This window comes from Conger conger, chromosome 5 (assembly GCF_963514075.1).
Source record: "Conger conger chromosome 5, fConCon1.1, whole genome shotgun sequence".
Classification (NCBI taxonomy): domain Eukaryota; kingdom Metazoa; phylum Chordata; class Actinopteri; order Anguilliformes; family Congridae; genus Conger; species Conger conger.
In genome coordinates, this window is record NC_083764.1 from 64,989,315 (window position 1) to 65,009,314 (window position 20,000).

The 20,000-nt window shown below is 49.8% G+C and overlaps 2 protein-coding genes across 2 annotated transcripts in view; one reads left to right on the forward strand and one right to left on the reverse strand.

Moving 5' to 3' along the window:
- The window catches only part of LOC133129101 (CUGBP Elav-like family member 5), a 110,269-nt gene extending 109,913 nt beyond the window's left edge, over positions 1-356 (forward strand). The window contains exon 13 of the mRNA XM_061242937.1: positions 1-356. This exon is cut by the window's left edge and continues 612 nt beyond it. The gene's annotated coding sequence lies outside the window, so the exon portion shown is untranslated.
- A 10,049-nt stretch (positions 357-10,405) lies between these two features.
- On the reverse strand, positions 10,406-18,808 carry LOC133129106 (repulsive guidance molecule B-like). The gene is made up of 3 exons (XM_061242945.1): positions 18,654-18,808; positions 13,396-13,856; positions 10,406-11,158 (listed from the first exon to the last, which is right to left on the reverse strand). The coding sequence occupies exons 1-3, from the start codon at positions 18,745-18,747 to the stop codon at positions 10,541-10,543; spliced, it is 1,173 nt and encodes a 390-aa protein (XP_061098929.1). The 5' UTR covers positions 18,748-18,808; the 3' UTR covers positions 10,406-10,540.
- Positions 18,809-20,000: the final 1,192 nt, after the last annotated feature.

Sequence of the window (20,000 nt, forward strand, 5' to 3'; positions counted from 1 at the left end):
CTCTCCCTCTCCCCCTCTCCCTCACTCCCTCTCCCTCACTCTCTCACCATCCCTCCCTCTCTCTCTCTCTCTCCCTCACTCTCTCTCCCTCTCTCCCTCACTCTCTCTCCCTCTCACCCCCCTTTAGGGACCAAAGGACCAAACATTTTTATTCTTGTCAACATTTCTGTATTATATAAATATTAATAGCGATATTACTACTGCAACCAACTGACAAACATTCTCACAAAAAAAAAAAAAGAAAATTGGAAAAAAGAAAGGAAGGCAAGTGTCAGTGTGGAGGAGAGACAGGTTTTGTTTTTAATTTCAGTTTTCTGAGTTCTACCGCCTGTTTTCAGAGTTCTACGGGCAGTTGTCTGAGTTCTACGGCAGTTGTCTGAGTCCTACGGCAGTTGTCTGAGTCCTACGGCAGTTGTCTGAGTTCTACGGGCAGTTGTCTGAGTTCTACGGCAGTTGTCTGAGTTCTACGGGCAGTTGTCTGAGTTCTACGGGCAGTTGTCTGAGTTCTACGGCAGTTGTCTGAGTTCCACAGACGCACGCGGTGACCGGAGTCACGGTGAAGGTCAGGCATGGCGGGATGGAGCATCACGGCGGACGAGGTTTGGATGTTTTGCTGCAGTCAGTCTTCCCCCAGCGGGCGGGACAGGGCGCCCCAGATGAGCCAGCCTGGCTCAGACCCCCCCCCCGAGCGGGAATCCCCCCCCCCCCGTGCAGCCTGGCTCCAGGGTCTCTGAGCCCCCGAAAGATCTTCTCATTCCCGCAACCTCCCGGCCTCACAGAAATGGAACATACAGCAGATATGCGAGGCCTTTTCATAAATATATTGATCGACATATTTCACTGCAATGCATCTCCGAATATATATATATATATATACCGCAATATCTGAAAGTTGCAATAATTAGTATATCTGGCCACAAATATGATATATAATATTTGCATTGAAATGTCTTGGCAATACAGTGTGTGTCAACACATTTGAAGTATATTTGTTGCACTTCTGTGGGGTGAAGTCACGGATCCTCTCAGAGTGCAGAATGGAGGCTCCCGGTTTGTGTCATAATTCAGCAGAATTCTCTCGGTTTACCCAAACCGCATTTCATCCACAGATGTTTTAATTTTTCTCTCAATTTGACGAACCATTTCCTGAGCTGAAACAGAGGCTGACGCGGCTTTGATTGACAGACACCGCGGTCCAATCCCCGCCCGCCCTGGGTAACGCCGCAGCCAATCACGGGCTGTCCCACACGAGGTGTGATGTCACAGTGTCTGTTTGGAAGCCGTTTGTGTCGTCGCCTCCTAGTGGCCACCAAGGGTAAACGTTAAAGAGCAAAATCAGCTTCACCCAGTTCACAGAATTTAGGAGAACAGAACAACTCAAGGGGCTCATTTCAATCGCTTCTTCCTCGCTCCTGACCGGGAAATCAGTCGAGCTCCGGAAAGGACATTCCGATCCCTTAAATGTTCCGTCTAGGAGCTGGAAGTAGAAGTTATCGTCTCAGAGGGTGCAGTTTGAAGTAGGCAATTATTCCACAAGCCTGAAAGTTGGATGCGAAAATTGCGCGGAATGTGAGATTTTGCATTAATTATAAATCCCGCTCTCTCCCCCCGCTCCTAACGAGGTCAGGGACCCAGTTCACTTTGAGAGGGAGATTCACCCTGTCGTACATTACAGACCTGATCTGTAAAACAGCTCTCACACACACACTCACACACACACTCACACACACACACACACACACCCTCCCCTGGTGTGTGAGGAGACGCATAGGTTGCAGCATTAAGGCCCATAATCAGGCAGTACAGCCGGGAATGTTCCACGCAGTACCACTTGCTCACTCGTGGCACTAAAATGATTATTTCAAAGAGCTCCATCTTCTGATGGCTAATGAAACATGCAGATTACCGCAAACGCCCTTAATATCAGAGCCAGCAGAAGTCTCCCACGTTTGGGCCTTAGCCCCGCCCCCTGCAGTAAGACCCCCTCCACTCCTCACAGGAGGGGCGTGGCTTATGGCCAACCCATAGACAGGACAGGTTTGGCCCCTCCCACCACTATATGGCCCCTCCCACCTGGTGTAAGGCCCCACCCACTGTTAGTGAGTCAATCCTCTTTGAGTGTAACAGATTTAGGCTCCTCCCCCCACTGTAAGGCCCCTCCCACCGTCCACAGAAAGGGGCGTGGTCATATTCGCCCCCCCTCGAAGACCACCGCTTTTCATTCATGTGAAACTGAAGCGATGCCATTATCGATCATATAAAACATGACGCCAAGGAAAAAAATACTTCTGCGAAGGACATGCTCATGTTTCCTTGGGATTGACCTCTAACCTCTAACCTCTAGCTCCTCGCTGGAACATTTAAGGGATTGGAATGTCCTTAAACATGGCGGACCTCGATCAATTTCCAGGTCAGGCAAGGAGGGTGGCTTCAGGGCCTGACACACAGGTGGGGTTATTAACCACCTGTTCCGTTTGCTGAAATACTTCATATGTTACCAGTTCTTCTGCTGCAGAGAGAGAGAATTGGATCTGCTGCGCTATGTGGGAAGGCCCTGTATTAAAGCAGGCGATTGGCTGGCTGTAGGTGACCCGGGGATGGTGATTGGACACATCGTTCGTGCCATAAATCAGTTTGTGCCATGATCAGCATTTGGTTCACACTAAACTAAACTAAAGTACTAGCAGAACAGAATAAGCTTTATTACCCCACCCCCTTTATGGTGTGACATCACAAACAATTTTGCGATTAGAGTGTTCTTGGCCGAACATTCTCCTGCTGATGTCACAATCACTACTGGTGACAGAAAGCAGAGGAGTTCTAGAACACCAACCTAGAATTTTGTCAACACATATCTGCCGTTTTATGGGAACACAATAAGCTTTCTTGCACTATGGCAAAATGCAGCGTTGGCGGGTTTTAACTGGTTTTAACTGGTGTGTTCGTGGAGTCAGAATGAGAGAGGATAAGACAGGTTAGCAACTCTGTCACAGTCCTGGATATACAGTAGCATGGTGACCCAGAATATGGTGTAGTTACCGCGGGTGACAGTGCAGATAGCTGCAATCGGCACGCCGGGTCTAAAAGCATTCTCAGAGGCAAAATGCACAATCTTCACTCTGCCAGCACTGGCGTGCCAGAGATTCTTTAGACTGACAAAATCAGCTCCTTAAACCTCTTCAGGCTTCTCTGCTACTTAACTCCAGGGGGTCTCTAGGGTGGAACGTCCATTAGCACAGCACAGTCTGTGGTCGTGACCCTTCAATGACACTTAACAAATTTCTCGTTTCAGCACAAACAGTAGAGGGAGGTGGAACCCTTTGGAGAGTGCTTTTTTTTTTCTCAGTGTTCTAGAACTCCACCGCTTTCAGTCACCAGTAGTGATTGCGATTGTGACATCAGCGCAATAGAATGTTCAGTTAAGAACACTCCGAATCACATGTCTGTGACCTCACAGCTGGAAGGGCTAGGAGAACAGCATCGAGCCAAGACCCATCTGTGGTCACTGGGGCAGGAACAGTCTGTCTCTCAGCACTGATAAAAGGCATGTGTGTCTCAGTGCACAGTTTCATTCTCATAACTGATAACCTTCTTCTTCTTTTTCTAAGAAATACTACTATTGCTCACTTTTTATCCTTTCATGGGGCGAGGCACTTGCAGTCACATGACCCCTGCTGAGTCAGGTCACAGCCCACTGCCTCACTTTCAGTCCACCAGCATCTCTCTCTCTCTGCCTCTGTCTCTGCCTCTCTCTCTCTCTCTCTTTCCCTCCCACTCTCTCTGTCTCTTTCTCTCTCTGTCCCTCTGTCTCTCTGTCTCTCTGTCTCTCTGTCTCTCTGTCTCTCTGTCTCTCTGTCTCTCTGTCTCTCCCTGTTTCTCCCTGCCGCTCTCTCGCTCTCTCGCTCTCTCGCTCTCTCGCTCTCTCGCTCTCACTCTCACTCTCACTCTCACTCTCACTCTCACTCTCACTCTCACTCTCACTCTCACTCTCACTCTCACTCTCACTCTCACTCTCACTCACACTCACTCTCACTCTCACTCTCACTCTCACTCTCACTCTCACTCTCACTCTCACTCTCACTCTCACTCTCACTCTCACTCACACTCTCACTCTCACTCTCACTCTCACTCTCACTCTCACTCACACTCACTCTCTCTCTCCACACTCACACAAGCTACAGACTAGGAACAGTGACCCACTCTCAGTAACCCTTGGGGTCCCACAGCACTTGGAACCCGACCCTGCCAGAACAGCCAAGCTGTCTCCCGTATGACAAAACAACACATACAAGTCATATGACACAAAGACCAACAACACAAGCACCGTTCGGATCCTGTCAATATCAATGTACATTATACGCTCTTACACACACAGCATCAACAACAACATGCTGAATTTATTACCGCTTTCCTACACACGGTCATGCATGTATTACAGAATATATTGTGCAAGCTTCTTACACCAATCTTCTACAATACATGCATACGACCACTTTGATCTTACTGTACAAAAATAGACAATTAGTAGTTTTTTTTTAAATGCATTCATTATATTTTGACATTTTAAATATATTCCTTTCTTTTACTTCATCCCTTTCCCCCTCTGAGCTGACGGCACTGGTCAGGCACAGAAGCTCTCCACAGGCAGAAATGGCGGGTTTAGCGGCCCAGAACAGATCACTGCACATTCAGCTGGCTAACTCGCCCCTTGCAAACACACCTGGGTCAAATACGTATTTGTCGTTGGACCAAAATACTTCAAAACACAAAACTCTGTCCCTCTGCTGATCTTGCCTGATGCAGTTCAGCCTGCCAAGAGGACCTGAAGGCGGAGTTCGCACTTTTTGAGAACCTCGTTACAATACACCGGACAACCACAGTAAAGCACATGAAAAAACAAAAAAAACAAATATGTATGTCACCCAGGTCAGCAGGTAACACCTGGGGTGGGTCAAGGCTAGCAGTAGCATCAGTGATGCACTGCAAACAAGTCTGTCTTAACAAGTGCTTTAGTCGAATGACACTTAAAAAGAAAAACATTCACTTCTTTTAAACTGTCAAGTGAAATGAGTAAAACAGACTTTCCGTGTTATTAAGCAAAACAGTAATAGAAATAAGACTTTTTTTTCAGTCTAAATATAAGACTAAAACACTTAAGATTGTTTTTATTTTATTTTTTGCAGTGTGTTTACAGGGGTCCTTAAAGGATGCAGTCAATAAGAAAACGCCTTTAAAACGAGATATTGCCAAAATAGAGGTACAGTGTACAGTGTATCTATACAGTCACTGTAAGACACTTTCTGTCTGAAAATCCCAGTTATTATGCTGTAATATCCGGGTCAGTGCTCCGGTGAGACTATCGAATGCTTTAACATCACAAAGAGCATCGTCACGCCAAGCTGCAAAACTCGCAGTGACACAGCGGAGACACTCAAACGCTCCGTGGCGTCGCTGAGCGTGGCGTCCTGCGGCAGTCACAACAACACGTAATAAAATGGCGTGAAGCGCGTTCTCATCCTCCAAGTCCGACACTGGGACAGAGACGCAATCCAAATACTGCACTTCCTCTGGAAAGGGTCAGGTTCAATTCTAATTTAATTCCACATTTCAAGCCCACCCATAGGGGCGATTGGGAGCCTCTGACCAGGACTTGTCACATGGGTCTCCACTGACCAATTAGGAGAGAGGAAAGCGACCCGTTGTCCTCCCATTGGTGGAGGAGAGATAAACCCTCGAGTTTTCATGCTGCAGTTCCTTAGCAAGGACTTACCTATATAAACATAAACATCCGGGGTACGACCAATGGAAGCCAGCAACGGACCTTCTCATGCCGATTGGCTGGCGGTGGGACCAATCACAGATGGCTCTGTGGGCCAGCGGCAACGGGACTCCCGACGCTCCAGAACATCCACTGCCACGGGAACGCGCTCCGATACTCACACCACGTGCCACACCGGAACGCTTCCGGAATGTTCGGCGTCAGGAACACGGAGCCAAGCATCTGGCGGGTCAAAGGTTAAGTGGGCGGAGCCTGCACACCGGGTGGCGCTGGGTTGGCTGGCGAGCCCAGCCCAGCCGTCTTACAGGCCGGCAGAGTTTGAGCTGACGGCAGCAGAACTGGGCTGAGAGACGGGCCTCGCGCTACAGAACCTGCCACCAGCCCAGTGGGCCAAGCCCGGCTCACCACTCTAAAAAAGCAACAGCAAATTCTCTGCTTAAGACAGGGGTTCCGAAACCGTGGTCCTGGAGAGCCGCAGGGTGTGCTGGGGTCCGAAACCGTGGTCCTGGAGAGCCGCAGGGTGTGCTGGGGTCCGAAACCGTGGTCCTGGAGAGCCGCAGGGTGTGCTGGGGTCCGAAACCGTGGTCCTGGAGAGCCGCAGGGTGTGCTGGGGTCCGAAACCGTGGTCCTGGAGAGCCGCAGGGCGTGCTAGCTTAGCTTTCGTTGTTACTCACAGTTAACGCGCCTCACCTGGTTTCTTGGGTCTGAGTCGGTTGCTGATTTGAAGGTGAAGACAGAGACCAGCACGCCCTGCGGCTCTCCAGGACCAGGGTTAGGGGCCCCAGCACACCCTGCGGCTCTCCAGGACCAGGGTTAGGGGCCCCAGCACGCCCTGCGGCTCTCCAGGACCAGGGTTAGGGGCCCCAGCACACCCTGTGGCTCTCCGGGACCAGGGTTAGGGGCCCCAGCACACCCTGTGGCTCTCCAGGACCAGGGTTAGGGACCCCAGCACACCCTGTGGCTCTCCAGGACCAGAGTTAGGGACCCCAGCACACCCTGTGGCTCTCCAGGACCAGGGTTAGGGACCCCAGCACACCCTGTGGCTCTCCAGGACCAGAGTTAGGGACCCCAGCACACCCTGCGGCTCTCCAGGACTGCAGGGTTGCCCACCATCTGTGGCCGTTATATTTGGGAGAGTGTTTGATTCTGTCTCCTCCCTGTACTCCATTCATTCCATCAGTTCTGCTTCTCCAGTCATGATGCCAAACCAGCCTCTCAGCATGCTCAGTCGGGGGGTGATTTCGGGACGGGGGGGGGGGGGGATATTGGTTATTATATTGATAATACGCTGATGAATAATACGGTTCTTTAAGGTTATTATACTGATAATACTTTTATGAATAATACGGTCCTTTAACTGTTATCTGAATGCTATGAACAGAACAGGAATAGCTAATGAAATCTGTATATTTGGGAAAAATGTGTCGGCACAGGATGTTGTCTTGGGTGGCTGATTGGGGCGGGCGGGACGGTTGGGTTGTTTTTATTTATTTTAATTTCTGCTGTACTTCAGGGCTTTCAGCACAAAACAAACAGATACTGTACTGGTTCTGTTTAGCAAACGTATGAAACTTTTGGAAACGGGGGGCGGACAAGACGTTTGTCATTACAAGATGGCCAGCAGAGGGCGCTGTTCTCGCGATTTCTTCCGTGAGATCAAAAGAGACTCCGTCATAAAAAAATAAATAAAAAAATGTATTAAAATGTTCCAGTATTAGTCTGAAAAACCAAACGCTTTCCCCCTTTTCAAATCTGCTGCTTTGAGAGGTTTTACAGTAACTAGGGGTTCTGCTTCTAGATTATACCATTATTTATTATCTATTAATTTATTTTGAGGGATTTTTTTGTTGATATTTATTCATTTATTTATGATGTACTGTACGTATTATCATTTCTGTTTGAAAAAAACGTCTGTATGAAATGCTTACTGGTCTTTTCTCCTCCTCTCCTTTTTCAGTTTTACAATAAAACATTTTCAAACAAACAGTGAAAGGACCTCTCGAGCAAATGTTTACTTCTGCACAATTGACAGAAAGGATTAGTTTGGTCATTTCCACAGCGCCTGAGTGGAGCAGGGTGTCACTGGCATCGCTCTAACCCTGAAGGGGAGAAGTCCCCGAAATCACCTGTTTGAGCTGTAGGGCTGAGGCTCTGACCTCCAGACCTGTAACTCCCATGGAGAACACTGAGGTTGTTTTGTATGTGTGTATGTATGTGTGTGTGTGTGTGTGTGTGTGTGTACGTGTATGTGTGTGTGTGTGTGTGTGTGTGTGGGGTGTGTGTGTCAGTGTGTGTGTGAATGTGAGTGTGTGTATGTGTGTGTATGTATGTGTGTGTGTGTGTGTGTGTGTGTGTGAGTGTATGTGTGGGGTGTGTGTGTGTGTATGTATGCATGTGTGTGTGTATGTGTATGTGTGGGGTGCGTGTGTGAGAGTGTGTGTATGTGTGTGTGAGTGTATGTGTGGGGTGTGTGTGTGTGAGAGTGTGTGTGTGTGTGTGTGAGTGTATGTGTGGGGTGTGTGTGTGTGTGTGTGTGAATGTGAGTGTGCGTGTGAGGTGTGTGAGGCAGTATATTATATATTTTTTATCTAAGCAAATCCTTCCATAATCACTTCAGAGTATGCCTGAATTTTCTTCTGGGGGAGCATGGGCCTTTGACCTCACTGTGTCTTTAAGTCTGCGCACAGCCCTGCTTGCCTCCGTTTAATCCTATTGATTAAAAAAAGAAAATGAAGACTTCTGGAAGCTTTGAGGCTTTAAACGTTCTGCCAACTACGGTGCAGAACCCTGAAAAGCTACCTACTGGCCCTGTTCAAGATCACACACACACACACACACAGACAGAGACAGAGACACACACACACACACACACAGACAGAGACACACACACACACACACACACACACGTCAGACAGAGACAGATAGGCAGCTGTGAAATTTAATGTACACTACCTGGCAACGGTGTCCATCAAACTGCGTCCAACATTTTTAATATAGAAATTGACAAATAATAAATGGGAGCACATTCGTATTGTCATTTCCCCCCCCCTTTACAAATATGCAGAAATACATTCGGTAACAAACGTCGAAAGGTTACATCAAAAGTGTAAGTAGCCTACAGTATGTACAAACGCATTTACATATTAATGAACATGTATACAAAACGCTTGAATATATTACTGTTTAGAAGATCTGTACCTTTACTATGAATAACAATAACAGGAGCACAGCAAGTTGAGTGCCAACATTAACGATATAGGGGTCTCTGTGCCCATGAAACCTCTACCCCTGAAATCTGTACCCCCACCACGAAACACTACGGAGATTTTACTGTCGGTTCCGAAAACGGTAATGGCCATAGGTAGTATTTCCACGCGGTTGTTGGATTCTTCTTACATTCTAAATTCCTTGTATTGTGACCTCACCGACTCAGAGAAAGTGTGAAATATTCACACGGTAAATCTCCTTACTTTTGATCGTGTTGCCGCAGGTCTCAAAGCCAGACCTGGGCCTTGCCGTCAGACGTGGGCGAGAACAGCATTTCCAGGCGGCAGTTTTCACAGCAGGTTATCGTCTGAACAGCGATAGTGTTTGCGGATTTAGCTTCTCTGACGCCTACAGCATCTTTTCCGAGGAGATAAAAACGTCGTTTCACATTACGAGGGTCTGGACGGCCGCCTAAATACCTCAGAAAGGAAGTTATTTTCAGTTCTGGGCTGATGCCCCAATGCATGCTGGGATAGTCTCCAGCACCCCCATGGTTAGACCAGGGACGGGCAAGGAGGACCGTATCTGTTTCTGTTTCTGCATTTCAGACCAACTTCTGCTCTTAATTACTGAATTCTAAATGAGCCTAATCACTTGGACAATCTGTCATTTATAGCCACATTCCCTGATAAAAACAGCAGCTGCGGCCCTCCAGGACTGGAGTTAAACCTGCAGACACTGTGGCCCTCCAGGACTGGAGTTAAACCTGTAGACACTGTGGCCCTCCAGGACTGGAGTTAAACCTGCAGACACTGCGGCCCTCCAGGACTGGAGTTAAACCTGCAGACACAGCGCCCCCTCCAGGACTGGAGTTAAACCTGCAGACACTGTGGCCCTCCAGGACTGGAGTTAAACCTGCAGACACTGTGGCCCTCCAGGACTGGAGTTAAACCTGCAGACACTGCGGCCCTCCAGGACTGGAGTTAAACCTGCAGACACTGCGGCCCTCCAGGACTGGAGTTAAACCTGCAGACACTGCGGCCCTCCAGGACTGGAGTTAAACCTGCAGACACTGTGGCCCTCCAGGACTGGAGTTAAACCTGCAGACACTGCGGCCCTCCAGGACTGGAGTTAAACCTGCAGACACTGCGGCCCTCCAGGACTGGAGTTAAACCTGCAGACACTGCGGCCCTCCAGGACTGGAGTTAAACCTGCAGACACTGTGGCCCTCCAGGACTGGAGTTAAACCTGCAGACACTGTGGCCCTCCAGGACTGGAGTTAAACCTGCAGACACTGCGGCCCCTCCAGGACTGGAGTTAAACCTGCAGACACTGCGGCCCTCCAGGACTGGAGTTAAACCTGCAGACACTGCGGCCCTCCAGGACTGGAGTTAAACCTGCAGACACTGCGGCCCCTCCAGGACTGGAGTTAAACCTGCAGACACTGTGGCCCTCCAGGACTGGAGTTAAACCTGCAGACACTGTGGCCCTCCAGGTTGCCCGTCCCTGGGTTTGATGAGGGATGGATGGATATCATTATTATTGTTATGGTTGTTATTCTGACAGCAGCAGCAGCAGCAGGGTGAGGAGGCTGAGCAGGGAGGGGGGGGCGGCCCCGGCCCCCGTGTCGTGGAGAGGGGGGGCCCCAGGGGAGGCGTGCTCCAGCCGGGTCGGGGGCAGGGCCTGCAGGTCCTCCAGGGCCCCCTGAGCAGCCTGGGTGAACTGGGCGTCGCCGGTGGTGAGCAGGTCGAAGACGCAGGCCCGGAGGTACCCGTCCTCCACCTGCAGGGCCTCCCGGCACCTGGCCGACGCCCACTCGGCGGTGCGGGCGGGGCTGTGGGGCGGGGCCGGGGGCGGGGTCTCCACACGCTCGCTCAGCGGGCAGCCGTGCAGGCACAGCTGCAGCCCGCCCTCGTCCTGCGAGGACCCCAGCGCCGCCTCGGGCATCCGCACGGCCAGGCCCAGGTAGCGCCCCGCCCTGCGCACGCTGACCGAGGTCCCCGCGTGCCGCGCCTCCACCCGGACCCGCCCCGCCCCCCCCGACACCCGCAGGCTGGACCCCGCGCCCCCGCTCCGTGTCCCGTCCCCGAACACCGCCGGCAGGTCCTCCGCTGACGCCTGGTACACCCGCGCCTCCGAGCAGCCCGCGGACGCCTTGAAGATCAGCGTGACCTGGAGGAGAGACACACGCTTATAACAGACACGCTGACCTCAGAACACGCTTATAACAGACACACTGACCTCAGAACACGCTTATAACAGACACGCTGACCTCAGAACACGCTTATAACAGACACGCTGACATCAGAACACGCTTATAACAGACACGCTGACATCAGAACACGCTTATAACAGACACGCTGACATCAGAACACGCTTATAACAGACACGCTGACATCAGAACACTCTTTTATAACAGACACGCTGACATCAGAACACTCTTTTATAACAGACACGCTGACCTCAGAACACGCTTTTACAACAGACACGCTGACCTCAGAACACTCTTTTTACTCAATTCTCTAAAACTCCTTAAAAAGTGAAATGTGGTCAATACTAAATCAATAGTTAAAACTTCAATGTTATCACTGCAAACTCGTTTTTCTTTTCATTCTAAAAACTTTTGTTCAATTTCTCGGCAAGAAACCCAGACAAACTAATAAAAAAACATCAGAAGTATGCCCACAAAACAAAAAAGTTTTGTCGTTTTTATAACCTGCTGTCATTTGTTTTCCCAACCCACAGCCGAGCAAGATAGTCCATTCATTACAAAGTTCGCCCCTTTAGTTCATCACCGATACCTTGACAACACATCGGGGAGAAAAATCTGGCCGTCAAACGGGGAAAAAGCACGGCGCCGCTTTTGATAGCTTTCCGTGAGAGACCTTATCGATAGCGAAGGCACCTGGCTGTGCTGGCGGGAGTTTTATCGCTGCCCCGCATTATAAACTCGATCAATGCTGACAGCACCGCACACAGAAACTCTCGCCCCAATTAAACCGAGTCGGCTTTCAGACTCGGCAGAAAAAACTGCGCTCGACCGTCACGTCTCGACCGTTATCCCGAGCGCCGTTAGCTTCGCTTTCTCCGGTCACGCAATACACGCTAACGTTTCTCGCCGCGTTAGTTCATCCTGTTTATAGAGGTTCAAGTTCAAACGAGATCAAGACACGGTTCGTTAACGCGTTCGGGTCAGTTGGCTGTCGAACGCTTAAATGCCACTGAACTGTCTTTAATTAGATTGACTGCCGCGACCCGGAAGGTTGGTGGTTCAAGCCCCGGTGTAGCCACGATAAGATCTGCACAGCTGTTGGGCCCTTGAGCAAGACTCTTTCCAGATTGTGGATAAAATGGATAAAACCGTGGACTATTTTTGTTTGCCATGTATTGCACACCAATTGACTTGGCAAGTTCAGCTCAAGTCAGGCAATAACTGCATGTAGTACCACGGCGCTCCACACGGTGGCAGTGTCGCACTGTGCAGCCATGCCTCCATGATGACGAAGGGCAAACATTCGGCTTCAGTTCATCAGGACAGACTCAGGCTTGGCTGATAAAAAAATAAAAAAACACATTCAAATAAAAATTGCATCTGCCACATTGTCGCAATTAAAGTTTTCCAGTGCAATTAAAAACCAGCAGTATGTTTATGCCGCTAATATTGCGGCGTACAGTATTGGCTTGGTCCGGGCTTTTCAGCTGACAGAATGGGAGCAAAATGCAGCCCACCACGAACTGAATGCTAACCTTTTTGTCCAGAGAGATGATTAAAATACACAAATTAATTAACACATAATGCTCGTGACAATTCTTCACGGTCCAGGTGAAGTATCAGGTTTTTAAGAAGGCGCTGCTCACAGATAGAAATAGAAGACCTGGCCGGTGGACATGTTTGGCTCAGCAGGGCTGCTGCAGTAAGTCTGGCTCCTCCCGTGCGCTACACCACCTGATTTCACTCATTACTTCATCTGCGACAGCGGCACTGACCTTACTGCGGCTACACTGGGGTTTGAGCAGTAAAGCACGTTAGCCTCAGGCTAACTGAGGGCCGCTGGAGGCTCACCTGGCTGTGGCTACACTGGGGTGTTAGCAGTAAAGCACGTTAGCCTCAGGCTAACTGAGGGCCGCGGGAGGCTCACCTGGCTGTGGCTACACTGGGGTGTTAGCAGTAAAGCACGTTAGCCTCAGGCTAACTGAGGGCCGCGGGAGGCTCACCTGGCTGTGGCTACACTGGGGTGTTAGCAGTAAAGCACGTTAGCCTCAGGCTAACTGAGGGCCGCTGGAGGCTAACCTGGCTGTGGCTACACTGGGGTTTGAGCAGTAAAGCACGTTAGCCTCAGGCTAACTGAGGGCCGCTGGAGGCTAACTGAGGGCCGCGGGAGGCTAACTGAGGGCCGCGGGAGGCTCACCTGGCTGGTGGCCGTGGCAGCGGACCCCGGGGCCACGGGCACGTTGGTCACCTGCACGGACAGGTAGCGGTTGTCGAGGAGGGGCCAGGCCCCCTCGGCCCGGCAGGTCTGGAGCTCCCCGCCGAAGGTGCGCAGGTGGGGGTCCCCAAACAGGCCGCAGTGCACGTAGCGCACGGGCCCCGGGGCCCCGCTCTCGTAGTCGCAGGGCCGCGGCGGGGCGGAGGGGCCCCGGGGGGCCGCCGTGGGGCCCTCGCTGGAGCAGTTGTGCTGGGCGAGCAGCTCCTTGATGCGGAAGACGGCGGAGTGGTAGACCAGGTCCCCGCGGCAGCCCCGCGCAGTGCGCCGGGTGCAGAGGGAGAAGCCGCGCAGAGCCGCGCAGTACTGCGGCCCGCCCCCGGGGGGCGCCGTGGAGGCCACGAACTCCGCGTTACAGCGCTGGATGCGGCACTCCAGGCACTGCGCTGAGGAGGGAGGGGGGGGGACAGAGATCAGCGTGACACACAGCAACAACGACATCACTTCCTGTCTCCTGGCACTGAGCTGAAGAGAGACAAGGGGACAGAGATCAGCGTTACACACACCCAGCGGGAGGGGGGGGGGGGGGGGGGATCAGCGACAGCAACATCACTTCCAGTTCCACGACACTGACTGAGAAGGAACTTCAAAATAACAAGGTGCACTGGCAAACCCACAGCACAGGCACTTTTTACTTGACCGGGAACCCAAGTTGAACCGAATTTGTCGGATTGTAAATGGTTGGCATTTATACAGCGCCTTTATCCAAAGCGCTGTAAAATTGATGGCTGTACAATGGATTTTTCTGATTGATTCACCCATTCATGCACACACTCACACAGTGAGGAGCATTCAGGGGTTTGTGACAAACAGACAGAATGCACACTGAAGCATGCAAGACTCATTCAGGCCAGTTGGGTGCATTTGCACTTTTTAGAATTACAGTAGACCAGGGACCTCAAGAACTGCCGGTTTCCCACCCTCCCTTTACCTGAGAGTCAGGTGTGTTCACCCTCCCTTTACCTGGGAGTCAGGTGTGTTCACCCTCCCTTTACCTGGGAGTCAGGTGTGTCCACCCTCCCTTTACCTGGGAGTCAGGTGTGTTCACCCTCCCTTTACCTGGGAGTCAGGTGTGTTCACCCTCCCTTTACCTGGGAGTCAGGTGTGTCCACCCTCCCTTTACCTGGGAGTCAGGTGTGTTCACCCTCCCTTTACCTGGGAGTCAGGTGTGTTCACCCTCCCTTTACCTGGGAGTCAGGTGTGATCAGTTGCACAAATTGTTCAGATAATTACCAGGGAGAAAATAAACTGAGGGACGGATTTGGATTTGATGTTCCCGGCAGGACACAGTTCATTTGGAGGGAAAGTTTCAAAGTATCTTACATTTCCCAGCTTTAGGAAGAGCAGAAAACCAAAACCTACAGAGAAAGTCAACCCTGGACACAAGATCATCGACATAAATAGTTTTACACACTTAACATTTATTAAACATGTCATTGTAGCTCATTTTGATGGCCCCTGAACGAATGAGAAAAGCAGACATTTTTCAGCACACATTTGATACAGCAAAACTTCAGGAACCTCCACATTAGCAGACATGACTAATACGTGAAACATCTGTCCTTCATAATTCTGTGCAGTTTTTTTAAAAACTACTTCTACAGTTCCAGTGAAAAGGTGAATTCCCAAAGGGCCAGTCGGTTCCAGGAGGGCCGTGTCCAGTTCTGAATTTGAAGCCAAGTTCTGCTCTTAAAGGTACAGTAGGTCATTTCGGACTTCTATCGGTCTTGAGAGGAATTGCAGCAACAAACACCCTCAAACCACAACACTGTTTATCCCTCCCCGTTCTCTGTAAACGCACTGAGGTTGAAACGCCATTGGCTGGGGTAATTAGAACCAATTTTCCTCCAATGAACTTGAATTATTGTACAGTTATACAATGTTTTGGTACAGAGTGCCAGCCTATCAACTGTATATTTTGAAACCCGAATTTATGGACTATGAACACAGGCAGAGGGTGAGTATGATAGGAAGGGATTTACAATGGTCTTGTAACACGGTTTTAACACAAATATCTTGTACCTCTAAAGAGTCGACCCGGCCAGACTTTAACACGCTCCTACACTTGCTCGCTTTTACACAGAGCTGCTGAGTGACAGCTGAAGACCGCCCCTCCGTGCCCAGTGTGCAACATTTGTGTACAATTGTGATCTAATTGGTGCTGATTAATAATCAGCGAATTAGTTAATTGAGCCAGGAAAGAGAAACACAGGTAAACACCGCCGGCCCCGCCCACCCCTGCCGACCTGCTTCCATAGCCAATCAGGAACAACGAAAACAGGAACAGGGGGGCCACTGTTTTTTTTTTTTTTCGAAAAACGTCCAGCAGTCTGTTAACCGTCGCAGTTTCATACCTCCCACCAGAGAGACAAACTACAGACCAGCCAGGGGGGCCGGTGTGAAAAGCACCCCCACCAGGGAGACAAACGAACAGACGGGCAGTAACTGGTCACCCTCTGCTGAGCACGCTCAGTCCTCGCTGAGGCAGGCAGGCATCGTTTCTAAGCAACAATTGTCATGACAACAAACACACCATGACAATGAGTGGGTCACACCTGTACTACACACAGTCTAATCAGCACACCTACATCTGCTGAACACCTAAAGATCAGACAGACTTCACTGAACCCCGTGGGGTAATGTGTCCTCTGCATGTGACCCATCATAGTGACTCAGGAGCAGTGGGCACCACAGTGCAGCGCCCGGGGACCAGCTCCAGCTCTGAGGCCAGAGCCTCGGTCAAGGGCAGCGGCAGGAGCACACCTAACCTGACGTGCGTGTCTGAGTGAGGGAGGAAACCGGAGTGCCCAGAGTAAACCCACACGAACACGTGGAGAGGGTCTGACCAGTTGGGAATCGAACCCAGAACCTCCTGCTTGTGCATCAACAGTGCTAACCGTGCCACCTATGCAACTCATCCTGTCCAGTGTAGTCTAAAGGCACTGCTAAAGGAGGGTCCATCTCTGTCTCTTGGCTTACTGAACACCTCAACCCTTCGAAAAAGCTAAGTCAGTGTTCTTTCAGTCACCAGTAGCGATTGTCACGTGATCAGCATCACAATGTGCAGTAGAGAACATTCTGATCACATGCTTGTGACCTCACACCTTGTTGGAGCAGAAACTGTGTTCCTGGCACTGACACTATCTGAGCACCGGCTAAGCCAGCTGCACACGTGACGGCACAAACCCAAACGTCTCCACGGAGCGTTAGAACAGATGTCCATCGCTGCACTGGACTACTGCAGTGTCTGCTCACCTGTGCTCAGCCCTGCTCAGCCCTGCTCAGCCCTGCCCGCCCACTGCATCTGAGCCTGCGTGTGTCTGAGTGTCCGAGAACAACACGGCCTGCAGCGTAGTGGTTAAGGTAAATGACTGGGACACGCAAGGTCGGTGGTTCTAATCCCGGTGTAGCCACAATAAGATTCTTAAGCCCTTGAGCAAGGCGCTTAACCCTGCATTGCTCCAGGGGAGGATTGTCTCCTGCTGAGTCTAATCAACTGTATGTCGCTCTGGATAAGAGCATCTGCCAAATGCCATTAAAGTAATGTAAACACCGAACTCCCAATTGCTCCTGACGAGCTGGTTGGTGCCTTGCATGGCTGTTGGTGTGTGTGTGTGTGTGTGTGTGTTTGAATGGGTGAGTGAGAAGCGTCAGTTGCACAGCGCTTTGGATAAAGGCGCTATAAATAAATGCAGACATTTACACACAGTGAATCAATTCACTGTCAGCTAATTACCTGGGAGAAAAGAAAAGCAGGGCTGGATTTGGATTTGAGGTCCAGAGTTCTTGGTTGCCACAGCAGGATAACCCCAGTATAGCCGGCCCACGTTTTAAAGTCAGCTGGAACACTTTCACTTCGCAACCGAATGCAGAAAGAATTTCACCTGAATGCCAAGATGGCGTTTCACCAACTCCTCACCACAGAAATGTTCACTGGGACAGTGTTCATATTTCTCCACAGGCTGATAGTAGAGAGGGCTGATCTCGGATCTGAATTCTCAGGCACGATGTAACGGACAAGGTTAGGGCACGGTCAGGGAAACTGATTCCAGATCAGCACCCTGACTCTGATATGCATTATGAATATCAGCCAATGGAAAGTCTGTTCATCAAAATGAGAAGATCTGCCTCTCACTCTGAAGGGACAGGCCTTGTGTCTCTTCCCTCCTGGACTGCTCTCTCGGCAACTGAATAGTTTAACAGCCACCGTTAAATAAAATATATATTATTTATATTAATATTTTGAGAGGCAAGTAATGTATTGGTTTCTTTTTCCGTCAACCCTCTAGATTTTAAAATAGGAACCAGCCCATTCGCAAATACAACATACCGTATGCAGGACGGAGAATGTTGCTTTGTAAGCAGAGGAGAGGACTTTTCCCACCTCCAAAAACAAAAAGGTTTCTCAGTGTAACTGGATACCATCGTGACCATTCCTGTACAGACATTTAGCATTGTGTGCTTTTATTTTATTCGAAATAACCCTGATTACCATGACACGTACAACGTATTTTACTGGCAGAGTATACATTATATACGAGTATACGCGAGCGGGACCATTGAGGTTTTTTTTGTTTGTTTGTTTTTATAGTAATAACAAGAACAATCGTAAGATCAATATAAACTCCACTCGCTCTCTTCCCCTAGCCGTCTGCTGCTGCCCACGCCAGCCAGTTCCCTCGCATTGTTTTGGTACATAATTGCCTACAAAATATTCCCAGACCACACTGGCCCACAACAAAGTCCGACCTGTTCCCCGGCACGCGGCGAGGTAATGACATCACTGCGCTGGCGAGAGGGGCAACAGTGAACAGCACAGTAACGACTCAAAACCAGTCTTACACCACTGCCAGCGATGCGCGGTGTATTTGCTCTTTGGTGGAAATGTATATGGCTAAAGTTACTCGCTTTTGCAAACCGTTTTTTCGCCAATTGGTTTGTAAAAAAAAAAATAGCGATTGTGCAATGTAACAGCAATATATGTATTTTCAGCAACAAAAAAAACTTTTGAAAACGATCTGAACCAAAATAAAAACGTCCAAAATTTCGAAGAAAAACGGATCGCTCCTTCCACACGTCTCTGGCAAACGAGTCACTCCTCTACAACTACAAAATAGTTCACATCTCCATGCGCCAAAAGACGCATGCACAGTGAAATCATAAAGTGCGTTAGTCCGCCTTACCTGGTTTGAGCCACAGCGAAACTACAACCATCATAACCTGTATGGAGATCCAAAGCCGCCGATTAGCCAGGTTTTGAGATCCGCTTTTCCCCATACCAATCCATTCAGTTCGAATGGAGACCCTCGACTGTTCCGCGACGCTTTTCCTACGAGAATCCCAGCAGCTCAAATCTCATCACAAGGCGCTGCGATTCAAAAGCAGCCTCGGCACCTCAGTCTGCGCAACCTAACCAGGGGCGTGGCTTGGTTATTGGAGGGTGGTGCATCAAAAAAGTGGAAGCTTTCGGCCAATGAGAGCTAAAGAAAAACATAAACGTTGAATATTTACACTTTTTGCCTTGAACTTAACTCCTGTTGAGGAGGCAAGTGAAGCGGTGCTTTTTCTGGCGAACACGAGAGGGAAAAGTTATGCAAGTTAACTTTGGCCAAAACAACAGCCTAGACTTGCGTAGGAATCCGTTAGATTGACGAGGCCACTTTTGAGGGGAAAATTGGTCCCTTCCACCGAGAAAAAACTGAAACAAAACAGTAGGGTATAATCTATCTAGATGCTTTGGCAGTTGTTACTCAAACCCCCGGGACAGATGGCACATAGCATGCAGTTTTTTTGTTTTTTTTGACAAAAGCCCCCCCCATTTTAAATTCCTTCGGAGCGGTGGTCCCGCTGCGTCATCGCCTGTGAGAGTTGTTTAGCTAGCACGCGGAGCTTTCAACCGCCACAGCTCGGCTGCCGTTTGATCGTGCCAGGCCTTAATGGGAGCGATAAAAACAAACGGTCAAATATAGACAAAACCCCCGTCGGCTTTTCTAGCAAGAGTATGGAATTACTCTCCGCCACCTGTTTGAGAAGTAAAACTTTATGACGGCCAGGCTTGAGTAGATCTTTGACGCGATACCACATACGAAGTCCGGCTTAGGTGCCCTGTAAAAGCGAGGATGCGTTTGTTATTGGTTTTACAGCTATTGGAGCCGGGAGGTCAAAGTAAACGGCGCGGATGACATCCAATAAAGGCACACACACACACACACACACACAATGACAGTGACATACAGAATCTGGAAACGGACCATCTTCATTTAACGGCATATTCAGAAGCATAACCAGTTCAGTTAATTTTTAGCCTTGTTTCAACTGTTCTTGAAGGCCTTTTCACTGGAGTAAGCAGCTCGAAGACTTTGTGTGTGTCTGCATGCGTGAGTGTGTGTATGTGTACGTATCTGTGGTGTGCGTGTGCGTGTGTGTGTGTACGGAAAACAAAAAAGGAGTTTGCATACCGGATTCCTGGCATTTCAGAGTGTGTGCGGGTAGGATCAGGAGCAGACCCAGTGATATTCCAGGGCATTTCC

Bases quoted from the DNA above. Each gene is read 5' to 3' on its own strand.
- LOC133129106 (XM_061242945.1), bottom strand. From the start codon at position 18,747: ATGGGGAAAAGCGGATCTCAAAACCTGGCTAATCGGCGGCTTTGGATC. The intron at 13,857-18,653 runs GTAAGGCGGACT...CTCCCTCCTCAG, and splicing joins TTCGCTGTGGCTCAAACCAG to CGCAGTGCCTGGAGTGCCGC. The intron at 11,159-13,395 runs GTGAGCCTCCCG...TCTCTCCTCCAG, and splicing joins CTGCCACGGCCACCAGCCAG to GTCACGCTGATCTTCAAGGC.